At 42.6% G+C, this 12,380-nt stretch overlaps 1 protein-coding gene across 5 annotated transcripts in view; it reads left to right on the forward strand.

The window, feature by feature from the left end:
• The window catches only part of col12a1a (collagen, type XII, alpha 1a), a 54,956-nt gene that overhangs the window by 33,733 nt on the left and 8,843 nt on the right, over positions 1–12,380 (forward strand). For all 5 annotated transcript variants that reach the window (XM_076748370.1, XM_076748371.1, XM_076748373.1 and 2 more), the window contains 18 exons: positions 1,052–1,181; positions 1,352–1,494; positions 1,716–1,845; positions 2,453–2,572; positions 2,710–2,856; positions 2,965–3,081; positions 3,186–3,338; positions 3,482–3,556; positions 3,647–3,786; positions 3,899–4,022; positions 4,124–4,267; positions 4,530–4,694; positions 4,956–4,994; positions 5,120–5,258; positions 5,990–6,132; positions 6,614–6,723; positions 11,184–11,342; positions 11,612–11,689. In XM_076748370.1, coding sequence (XP_076604485.1) covers positions 1,052–1,181; positions 1,352–1,494; positions 1,716–1,845; positions 2,453–2,572; positions 2,710–2,856; positions 2,965–3,081; positions 3,186–3,338; positions 3,482–3,556; positions 3,647–3,786; positions 3,899–4,022; positions 4,124–4,267; positions 4,530–4,694; positions 4,956–4,994; positions 5,120–5,258; positions 5,990–6,132; positions 6,614–6,723; positions 11,184–11,342; positions 11,612–11,689 — 2,256 coding nt within the window. The remainder of the gene's footprint in view (positions 1–1,051; positions 1,182–1,351; positions 1,495–1,715; positions 1,846–2,452; positions 2,573–2,709; positions 2,857–2,964; positions 3,082–3,185; positions 3,339–3,481; positions 3,557–3,646; positions 3,787–3,898; positions 4,023–4,123; positions 4,268–4,529; positions 4,695–4,955; positions 4,995–5,119; positions 5,259–5,989; positions 6,133–6,613; positions 6,724–11,183; positions 11,343–11,611; positions 11,690–12,380) is intronic.

The following is a 12,380-nucleotide window of genomic DNA, read 5'->3' on the forward strand; positions in this document are numbered from 1 at the left end:
GGAACGGCCTCATCCTTCACATTTAAAAGAAAACATTAGTCTGTTCACCAAATGGTCCTCATGAGTGTGTGTGTATGCAGGCATGTGTGCAGTTACTGCCAGCTGAATTCTTTTCTTTTACAAACTGCGAAAGGTTTTAACCACGACTGTGTTCATTAAAGCAGTATTCCTCAACACGACATGTGGCATCTGGCACCCGTGTGCCCACATCAGCTTAAAGAATCCACAAATACCTTTTGAAGTGTTATTTTAAACCGTACTACTTGCTCTTTCCAGATAGTTGCACCATTAATAGCGGTTCCTTCACTGGGACTCAAAGAACATGGTCTTTAAAGAGTGAGGCATATCCCAGTTAATCGATAGAGGTGCACTCTTCTTTCATCTCTATTTGTTAGCACATTCATGGCAGGCTCAGGACTTTTCCGTGACAAGGTCCAGTGACAGAGGTACTGTGGCCTTTTTTCAGCCAGCCCCATCAAATTTAACACCAGCTCCAGTTGGGATTTGTAGCACGAATTACCAGCTTTACTGATGTCGCCCCTGATTTTATTTTTACACTGAGACTCTCAAGCACCTCACCAAAGTTTTGACCTGGAGAGATGGGAGCAGACTGGGAGCGATGCATCTGAAATAGAACTAAAGCAGACAAAGGGAAGTAGTTTCATTTGCATGTGACTTGGAGAGATAGTTGGGGGGTGTTCTGTAATCAGCTGTCGTCACTGTCAGAGTGGGTTAAACACTGGTGCCTGCTGGTTAACATCAAAGGATTATTAAGCTTATTTAGCTCTTCCTTTCACTTAGTGCTGACAGCAAGGGGCTGTTTAGGGAGTGTACAACACATGCAGCTGTCAGGAATCAAGGAAAAGCTCTTTGTTTGTGTATGTGGGATCATGTCTGTGAACCCCTACACAACTACTTAGGTTTTTAAGAAAAAAACAAACACATTTGCTCTTTTCTTCTAATAATTTGATTTTGCTGATCAGTTTTACACGTGCTGCTCTAAAGCTCTTCAAAAATGTCTATTACTGACATTATCTGTGTATCTACGCAGATTGTGGTACCCGGAACCACCACCACAGCCCTCCTGCAGCAGCTGCTCCCAAACACTGATTACAATGTTGGAGTGGTTGCCCTGTATAGCGACGGTGAAGGACCCGCCATCAGTGATGCTGGAAAGACACGTAAGAGCGTGGGCCAATGTGTTTAAGGGCCATCCTTCATGCTGTGTGCAGATCGAGTATAAATATCTCAGTAATCAATGATTAGCCAAATGTTTTTCATTACACAAACACACCTCTGTGACACAGTGTTTTGACTGTACAGCACAAACACGTTTTTCTTCCTCACTCAGTGCCCCGTAGTGGCCCAAGGAACATGCGTGTATTCGACCCCACCACCAGTACTCTCTCTGTGAGCTGGGAACACGCTGAAGGTCCCGTCATGCAATACCGCATCACCTATGCCCAGACCACAGGAGACCCCATCGAAGAATATGTAAGCATGTTTAGAATTCAGCATAATTCCACTGTTTCTTATGCTTTCATAAGTTGTCTTTCTTTGCTCTTTTAAGTGCAACAATTATCCAGTTTTTGACTACTGTCACAAGAGAGAACTCCTATTGTTCCAAGATATTAATACAAATATATCTCTAATATGCTGTTGATGAGTTCTTATTATTGCACATTTCTTCATTTGATATGTCTTGTGTTTTGTAGACTACAGTACCTGGGAACAGAAACAATGTGATCCTGCAGAACCTGGACCCAGACACTCCTTATAATATCAAAGTGACTGCCATCTATGGTGATGGACCAGGGGGAGAGCTGGAGGGAGATGGACGCACAGGTATTCAACCTATGTATAGATTTTTAACTGATGCAAAAATCATGTAAGGACTAAGAAACTAAGCATCATCCCAGACATGTATTAAGGATATTACACAGTACTGCGCACAAACGTCCACACACCAGTCATGAATCCACAGCAGCATCCATTGATTAGGATCCTGAATCATAGTAGCAAAAAAAAAGTGGAATAAGTGGAATTCCTGCCTTTTCACGAAGGCCAAAAGCACCTAGAACCTTTGCCAGAGAATTATGAACTGGCTGTACTCCTGTGAGGGAGATCTGCCTGTAGTGCTGGCCTGTGTTTTGCCTAATTTTGTCTCTCAAAAAAAGAGAAAGCTTATTACGTATCATAATTTTACTCTCTGCCCTGAGGTAGCCTAATTTTATTTGGCTTTTTTTTTTTTTCAAATTTCTCTGATGTGGTTGAATGAACAACCTTTTGATCACACGTTGAGATGTTTCACCGTAATTCAAAAGCCATAATAAGCTATAATACGGAAATTACCCTGCTGACAGTTAACCAACAGTGAATACACTGGAATTTCATCTGATTGCAATGAGCCAAAGCCTGTGCTGACTGTGCTGCCCCGTCTTGTTTCCCACAGTGGGTATGCTTGGCCCCAGGAACCTCCGTGTTTCTGATGAGTGGTACACCCGCTTCAGGGTGTCCTGGGACCCTGCGCCCTCCAGAGTGAACGGATACAAGCTTATCTACCAGCCTGAGGGTATGCACATGTTGTTATGGGAATAAAGCTGTGTGATTTATGGACAACATCTGTGTGTTAATAGTTCTCTTCATCAAATGTACATTTATAAAATCAGACACAACTTGAGAATTCTCAATGTTTATGTCCTCTTTCAGGCTCTGATGAGTCCTTGGAGGTGCTTGTTGGAGACGTGACCTCCCACCAATTGCATAACCTAAAACCTGGAACCACCTATGACCTGAAGGTGCTGGCACAATACAACACAGGCCTCAGTGCACCTCTGATTGGACAAGGCACCACATGTAAGTTAATGATGCAATTATTTATTGGTTGACAGGTTTATCTGCTCAAAATTAAATGGATGTTTTGACTGCCAAGCCACTGTTTTGACTAATAATTCTTCCTTTTAGTGTACCTGAACGTGACAGATCTGACCACCTACAATGTTGGCTACGACACTTTCTGTGTCCGATGGGCCCCTCACAGAGCAGCCACCTCCTACAGGCTCAAAGTCAATCCTTTTGACAGTAAGTTACTTTAATCAATTACCCACTATAAAGGCTGTGTTGAACTACACTTTGAATTCGTTAGATTCCTGAAACTGTCTAATCTGGATTCTCTTCTCATCCAGCATCAAAGAGTGGATCTCAGGAGATTACTGTCAGAGGGTCGGAGAGTAGTTACTGCTTTGATGGCTTAACCCCTGACACTCTCTACAACGCCACAGTTTATGCCCAAACCCCCAACCTGGAGGGACCTGGAGTCAGCGTAAAGGAGAGGACATGTAAGATAACATCCTCTATGCAGGTTTAATGTTTATATATGAGAGGACGCTGCTCTCACACATCAGTAAAAGCTACCAGAACCTTCTGATTTCTTTTGCATTACACAAATATGCCCTCATCTCATTTCTTTTTTGTATTGCAGTGGTCAAACCCACAGAGGTGCCAACCGAGCCTCCCACCCCCCCTGCACCAGTAACAGTCCCCCCTGCACTAGATGGTGAGGATAGCTTTGATATTTGTGTGCTGATATTATGATGGCTTATCTGAGATCAGGCTTTACATTGATGTCGTTCTACCTGAACCACAGTGTGCAAAGGTGCAAAGGCAGACCTGGTCTTCCTCATTGATGGTTCCTGGAGTATTGGAGATGAGAGCTTCATCAAAGTCATCCAGTTTGTCAAGAGCATGACTGGAGCCTTTGATGTCATCAGCCCTAAGGGCATGCAGGTTAGCACAACCCTTGGTGCTGTCTTTACTGTTTAGCATTTTAAGACGAACAGACCTTATGCAATGTTTTGAGTGATTATCACATATTATTTTATTTGTTCTCTTTGGACAGGTTTCATTTGTGCAGTACAGTGATGACGCAAAGACTGAGTTCAAGCTGAACACATACCATGACAAGGGCATCGTGCTTTCAGCTTTGCAGACTGTGCGCTACAGGGGCGGCAACACCAAGACAGGTACACCACAAGAAGAAATGAGAGTGGCATCTGAGCAAACAAATTGTTCTAAAGAAAATGAATTTTTATTTGATGTTCTCTGTCATCTCTCCGTCATACAGGTGTTTCTCTGAAGCACGTGTACGAGAAGGTCTTCACCTCAGACAGTGGCATGAGGAGGAACGTCCCGAAGGTGCTGGTGGTGGTCACTGATGGACGCTCCCAGGATGACGTGAAGAAGAGTGCAGAAAAACTGCAGCATTCCGGTATGTGTGGCATTATTAATCAACGTCATGTACATTTTGGTCTGCGGTGTATGTGCAGTGCATACTGTATGTAGCAGAGCTGTTTCGAATTATCCAAATTCTCTGTTTGCTCCCAAACTCTTTGGTTAATCAGTGCCAAAGTTTGTGGCTGATTTAATAAACTCTTGTAATAATCCCCACAGCGATGAAACGGTCTGTGGTTATTGGAAGCTTAACAATGGTCTTTGTTTTTTCTGTGTGTGTGTGTGTTTTGCTCCCACAGGCTACAGTGTGTTTGTGGTTGGTGTGGCTGATGTGGACATGACAGAATTGAGACTTATCGGCAGCAAGCCCAGTGAGAGACATGTGTTTGTGGTCGACGACTATGACGCTTTCGCCAAGATCCAGGACAACCTGATCACCTTCATCTGCGAAACGGCCACTTCCAGTAAGGCAGACATTAGTATATAATTAAAACACCATTATAGTTAAGTATTTGTGCATTCCAACAGGAACTAATTTCTTTTGACTTTGATTTTGTAATCACTATTGTGGTTGATTAGTGCACCTGCAGGGGTAGCAGGAAGCTCACCCATTGCCACACATTTCCACTGATCTGCTGGCAGGAAATGTATAAACAGACATGAATCATTTTCTCTAAACCTTAGTCTGATTTTCCAATCCTCTAAAACCTTTTGTCCCGTTTCAGCGTGTCCTCTGATCTACATCAATGGTTTCACAACGCCTGGTAAGCATACAGCCTCACTGTACACCATACACATCAGCTATTCCCTCCAGAGCTATGCTGTGCTGCAAGAAGGTTTATTTCTATTTTCATGCTCTCAACACGGCCCCTGTTTTTATCCCTTCCAGGCTTCAGGATGCTGGAGGCTTTCAACATCACAGACCGGACATTCGCTGGCATGAACGGCGTGTCCATGGAGCCAGGCTCCTTCAACAGCTACATTGCCTACAGGCTGCACAAGGATTCCTTCCTAAATCAGCCCACCAAGTAAGAGCTGAGGCTAATTAGTATTTGTGGTGTATCAAACAGAGGGAGTGTGAGTCTCACTGTGTGGATATTCCCAGCCTGTTGGCCTTATCTCCTGTGCACCATAATCCTGCCCAGCCCACAGTTATTATTTGTAATGATGTTCAATAGCCTATCCAGTTGGGGTTTCCCCACTGCCCTTTGGTAACAAGCCCATGACCTTATTTGTTCTTGCAGCTTGTAGAATATGAGGTGCTAGCAGGAACAAAAAAAAAAAACTGGTTTTATTTGTAAAGTTCCTGGACCAGACCCTTCTCCCACCTATGTCATACTGGGAAACAACAATCACCCCTGGGTCAAGAGCTTTGTCTCTTTATTGGGCCTCATTTAAGTGGTGTTAAGCAATTGCTGAACTGCTGGAATATCCAAACCTCTTCAGCATACTTTGTTAATATGTTTATAATGATGCGTATTTTGTGTGTGTGGGCGCAGCCATTGGCTTAATGTGCACAAATGGAAACACTTCGAAGTGCAGCAAAAGAAAAGGCACAGAAAATACTTTCAATATGTGGACAATTTCAGCAGTGCAGAGGGAGAACTGGCAATAATTTACAGGTTCTGCAGCCTGTGTGACAGGCTGAATGCTGTATCATCAGCAACATTTAATGCTCTCTGTATTCATTTCTAAGGTGTGATAGTTTGACTGCTGGTGCTGCTGCACAGATCTGACTCTATGTTTTTAACACTAACAGGGAGATCCATCCGGACGGTCTTCCCCCATCCTACACCATCATCCTGCTCCTCCGCCTGCTGCCCGACACTCCTTCTGAACCTTTTGATATCTGGCAGATTGCCGACAAAAACAACAACCCCGAAGTCGGGATCACCGTCAACCGTAAGCCTCCCATCCTGCTTTGGCTCTGAACTGGAGGGGGAAGCTGCTGTATCTGACCCAACATATACACAGCTGTACACTCTTTATTAGCAACTCAAGCTGCTTTCTTTCTCTCTCGTAGCGAATTTACAGACAGCCAAAGCTAATCGATCTTTGTCAGACATGGTAACATATTGAAAGAAATTTGACTGGTTCAAATCCACGGCTCTGAATTAGATTCCGTTTTCGGATTTGGCCTGATTGTTTTATTCCCTCATAGAAAGAAAGCCTTAATTTTTAAATAAGTATCTGTTACAAACGTGCGCTTACACACGTGGTAAATGCATGCAAATAATTAGGGGCATGGACCCAATCCCTCCTAGCCTTTTTATCCATCTCCTCTCCCAACAGCCATGTGTTCTCCATAGTCCTGTCTGTTCGTTGCGTGCCACTGCGTCGTCACACAGTGTCAGGGATTCATCAAAGCCTCCTCTCTTTTCAGCTTCCAGCAAAACAATTGCATTCTACAACAAGGACACCCGAGGAGAGATCCAGAGAGCCACGTTTAATGAGGAGCAAGTGAAGTGGATTTTCCACGGGAGCTTCCACAAGGTAAAGACGAAGCATGATTTTGATAGAGAGGAGTGCTGTACGCACCACATGGTGGTATTATCAAAGTTTGTTTTTTACAGGACAGACTAGGAGTCTTTTGTGGTCACCTGTGGGCTGATTTTCCTTTTCAGATCCTTTTCCATACAGAATATTGTTTTCTTTCTTTCACTCTTTTTAAAGCCTTTCAAATGTCTCCATTTGACTTTTACACTTCACTGAAGTTGGCTGAATTACCTAACAGCCAATGTCATCTTATCTACTATCCATCCAGCTGGTCTGCCATCAAAGTGGTCTCTGGGCCTTTTGTATGATTGGACGTTCAGTTTTGTTTTTTTAGACCATGGGCAGTTAAGTTGATAAATGAGTTGTATAAATACATTTAAAGAGAAGTTGGAGGCAAATTCTGATACCTCAGTGACCGACCATAACGGACAACTGTTACGGCTAGCCATGGAGGTCCGACCACATCAAGCTTAGAAACTGTCCTGATAGTTGTTAACTGAATTCCAATCCAGTCTGCTCCTCACTGAAGCACAGACTAACTGCATATTTTTCACTGAATGATCGAACGTTATGATGTTTCTTTAAAAGAGTTCTCCAGCAACGCTGACTGACTGACAATGGAGATGCAACTGAGTCCAAGATATCCTGACATTCAGTCTCAAATATGGACAAATCTCCAAAAGTACTGGATCCCACATATTCCCAGTAACACCTTTTGTTAGACTTCCTTTGCAAGCATTGCAAGAAATAGATGAAAAGGTTGAATCCAGATGTTTCCAGATGTCTCACTGATACATCACCTGCCTTGTCTTGGATGCAAGAAATTAAGACTGAACTCCCTCTATTGATTAACAGTAACTACTCTTCAAACAATCTGTCAAAACCTCTCATCAAACCTGAAATAACCTCCCACAGATGTGTCATTTTTTTTTTGCAAACTCTTTGTTTCTCTTCAGAGTTATAACCACCACATTGTCCCACATGCCAAGCTTATAAGTGTGATAAACAGCACTTGTATAGTATGGATTCTCTTGGGCCACAGCAAGGGAGGTAAAAAAGAGACATCAAATACCTTTAAGTCCAACTCAAGTCACCAGCGTATATCCTGTTATGTTCCACCACAGGAGAGTATACAGACTAGAGCAGTGACAGACAGCATATTCCATACCAACCTTGAATGATTTAAGACGTGAGATTATTCACTGTAGGAAAAACGACTGGTTCCAATGTACTCAAAGTCACATCCACTTGGACTTGGTTTGTTTTCAAGGACACCGTGTCCCTTATTTAGTACACAAGATTCTTTCTTGCCCTAATTCTATGCTAATCAAAATGAATGACCCTTTTTAATTTACTGGGGTCTTATCTGACATCAAAGCTCGCCTTCTTCCTGATATTACAGGTTTTTGAACTCATGAGAACAGATGAGAGCGATAAATTGGCCCCCACATCAGAGCGTTTTGTAAACGGCCTCTCAGTTTGACCATTTAGCATCTACACAGCTAATTGCAGGGTAAGTGCATGAATGACTAGGACCCTGGAAAATGTTGGGTCAGGACTGGATGTAAATGACATCACTGCTGGTCTAGTTGGATGGCGGCCTGATCTGTGTGTGCATGTGTGTTCTCTCTGTCTGTGGCCATGGTGGAGACTACAGTCTGACTGTGCATTAGGTGGCTAGTTTGTGGTGCAGCAGTTGTTGTTCCATGAACTGGCGAGTCTGCAGTGGTCTACCTAGCTGCTTATTTACTGGTCTGCTGAGTAAGTGCCGCTGCCGAGTGCTGTGGTGGTGTGTGTTTACATGTCGTCAGTGGTTTCCCAACACTTTGTCCGTAGCTGTTACGGAGTGACCTCAGTGTGTGTGTGTCTCTGCTAAAAGTGACCACGAGGGTTGTCACAAATAGCAGTTGGGCTTACTGTCCATTTGTGAAGATAAACAAAATGAAACCCAATAAAATCCCATGTTGAGCCTTATTTTTTTTGTTAATGAAGTAGAAACATGAAGAATTCTTTTCATTAGCAATGAATCTGCAGATTATTTCCTCAGTGAATTGATTAATTCTTCAGTCTATAAAATATCAGTAGATAGGAAAAAATGCCCATCACATGCTCCCAAAGCCCATGCTGACATTTTCAAATCTCATATTCAGTATAGCACCATAGAAGACAAAGAAAAACAGAAAATGTCCACATTAGAGAAACTTCAACTCTAAATTTGTGTGACACTTTTTAGTAGTTAATTTCATTGAGACTTTGTGTCAAAAGCAACACAAATGTACATCTGTGCAATCAGTATTTTCTCATTTAACGGCAGATTTCGTTTTGAAGCGTGAGATGCACTTCATGTGCCACAGTGCTGGGTCAGAGAGTACTTGCAGATTTGGCTTTTGTCCCCAGGCTAGTTAATAAAGAGTAAGTCAGGCTGAAGAGGTCGTGGTCTACCGCTAGTTGAACATGTGGTAAAGCTCTCAGAGATGACTTAAGCAGATGCTAGTCACTCACAAGCCCACTGGGGAATCCCCTCCCACACTTGAAGGGTGGGAGCCCACAGAGGGAACTTTCCTGTTAACTGAAGTGAAGAAGACATTTTCCACGAGTCACAGTCACTAGTCATGTGTTCAGAGTTACGCCGGGAGAAGTTTGGGTTTGTAAGCTGCTGCAGTTACTGAAAAGTGCACTGTACTTTGCCTCCCTGCTGAAAAGCATACAAACGCTGTTGTTTGAGAAGCCTTGAACTCAGTCTTTCAAACTTTCCTTTCAGGGACTTTGTCGGGAAGGTTGTGCCAATGTATCCATAAGCTAATTAAGAGAGGGAGGTTTTCGCTAAACTGTCCAATGACTGCACTCATTGTGCTCTTCATTTCTGACAGCTTTCTTTCAGACATGAAGATGTTGTCTTTCTGTGACCTGTCCAAGTAGACTTACTCACCCTAAAAACCACACTAGAAATACAGGGAATTATATCGTACCTTCTCTTCCCAAAGAAATCACAGTGCCTTGTCTGTTCACGTGTGCCAGATCAGACATGGAAGCTTCCCACCGAGAGTGAGTCAATGAAAATGCTCAGGCCAACATGGGATTTCATGATCAGCTAAAGCACTGTTTGCATTGAAACATCAATCTACTGGAGATTTATACTGACTGTGTATCTCCCTTTACCCTCAAGCAAAATTAATTTTGGATGTATTTATGTAGAGGAGACTCACACCTGCATGCATGAAATCAGTGATAGGATCTGAAAACAAAGGAACAGTCAGGACAGAGCCAAGAACAGTAAGATCTTATCTGATGGGAATATCGATAATATGTCAAGTGTATTGAAATCTTAGCATATGCACTCTGCGACTGCAGAGTGTTGACACAGTGAAGCAGTGAAACCTTCTGTGTTGACAATCGATGAATGAAAATGAGTCCTCTGTCAACACATCGCTGCAGTACGTCCAGATCACTTAGCAGCAAACACCGTCAACTGAGGGAGCAGTGGTCACTAGAAAGCTACTTTTTCTGAGGCCCTATTTTCCAGCGACTACAGTGTTTTTATTATGTTTACTTATTGGTCAGTGAGGTAATATATACATGCTCATTACTTGCCATGCAAGTATATCATCCAGAGCTGTTTTTGTAAGCACACATGAGCATCATGGTATAATATATCCATGCCAGAATTCTGGGATAAACGACACCCCTCTCTTTTTGTGGTCCACCAGATAGTTTGTTGTGTTGCCAAGGAAGTCAACTGAATTTTGTGAAGAACTGTGGCCTGGTCTGTGGTTGGTATGGCTTTGCCGGAAGAAATGATAGCTTGCTTTTCCTGACATAAAGAAAGCTTGTTTGACTGTTAAGCAGGGGAAAATGTGCAACTGTGAGAAGAAAGTATGGAAAGTGTAGGACTTTTGATGGCACACCGCAAATGATATTGTTTCAAGATGTGGAGCAGAGTTCTCTGGACAGGAAACTTCAGAATCTGGCACTTTATCATTTTATGTTGTTATACAATCACTGACTACAAGAGCTCTTGTATATTTCCTCTTTTTATGGTCCATTCATCTGTAGACGCATCAAACAGCAGCCCCATGCCAAACCAGTAACCACTTTGGGGTAATATCACAATCTAAAATTAACATCTTCTCCAAAGACTAAACAATTCATCAATCTGGCGTTTGTGTGAGATACAGTATCAGCTTCTTTTATAGGCTTCAGACAGTATGGTTTAAAAAGGTTCATTGAGGTTGTTCCTTGCCTTATGGTTACACTGTCTGAGAGAATTTCCCTTCCCTTTTAAATGGGCAATCATGCCACTTCCAAATAGATATGATTGCCAAACCCAGCTTCTCAAAAGCTCCAGCTTTTCTAGTACTCTTTGCCAAGTAATTGTGTTGCAACAAATTTGGCAGCTGTGACGTATTGAGAAGACAAGAATGCTTTGCTTAATTGTGCCCTGTCTCCATCCCCTGCAGCTCCACATCACCATCTCTCCAGAGAAAGTCAAGCTCAACGTGGACTGCCAAGAGGTGGCAGAGAAGCCCATCAAGGAAGCCAGCAACATCACAGTGGACGGTTATGAAGTGCTTGGCAAGATGGTCAAGTCTGGAGGCGGAAGGAGGCAGTCTGCAACAGTAAGTGAAAAAAAATAAAATAAAATAAACGCTTTTATGTTACAAAAACGAAGGATTGGAAAAATGTTTGGAGGAGAATTTTCACAACTTTCCAAAAAAAAATCAATACCCGAAACCTCTTGTGCATAAATTCATGAGGGATGAAAGTCTGCGTCTCTCTATTTCTCTGAAGGACTCATTGTTGTCTGTTCTCAACAGTGTGCATTTTCATCAGGAATGGCAGCCATTTGTAACACCCCTCAATCTTTTTCCCTTCTTCTGTTGTGCAGTTCCAGCTCCAGATGTTCGATATTATCTGCAGCTTGAGCTGGATCAGCCGAGACAAATGCTGCGACCTACCCGCCACAGTAAGAACAAGTGTCATTTTAAGATTCATTTACCAACAAAGTCAAGTCCAAAGGCCTTCTACAGTTGCACTAGAGGGATATTTAGTTATTTCTTTCACATGTTTTGGTACACATGTAGGATTAATTGCATTTGCAGTTGAACTGGACAATTAACCTTCTTGTTCATTTAGTTCTTTATCTGCTGTTTGGAATTGATAGCAGAAAGACCATTGCCATGGTATATACCGTAAGGTTGCATACCCTCTCAGAGATTTATGTATGCTGGTATGCAGTCATTAGGCTGATAATTAGATGGCTATTTAGAAAGGAAGTGCCTCAGCTGACCTGAATAGAACCTTTTGTCCTGTGTAATTGTGCTAATCGGACTGTTGCCAGTATGATCTCCCAATTACATAGAAAACAAGCGCTCCTTTAGATTGCGGAGTCAGGCAGTAAATCTCATTTATTTTGATACAGTATGATAAATACAGGCTGTATGCACATTTATCCAATTTTCGCTAATTCATCTATAATTTGTATCAGATATTAATACATCACGTCAATGACTGCAGTGTTACATAACTCATGTCAAAGACTCATTTCAAAAAATGTGGACAAGTTTGCAGCTGTCACTGAGCATCTGGTCTCAGAGCCCCACACAGACTTAAGCTGATTCCAGTCGCATTTCAGCATGAGCCACCGTTCCATCATG

This window comes from Chaetodon auriga, chromosome 14 (assembly GCF_051107435.1).
Source record: "Chaetodon auriga isolate fChaAug3 chromosome 14, fChaAug3.hap1, whole genome shotgun sequence".
NCBI lineage: Eukaryota > Metazoa > Chordata > Actinopteri > Chaetodontiformes > Chaetodontidae > Chaetodon > Chaetodon auriga.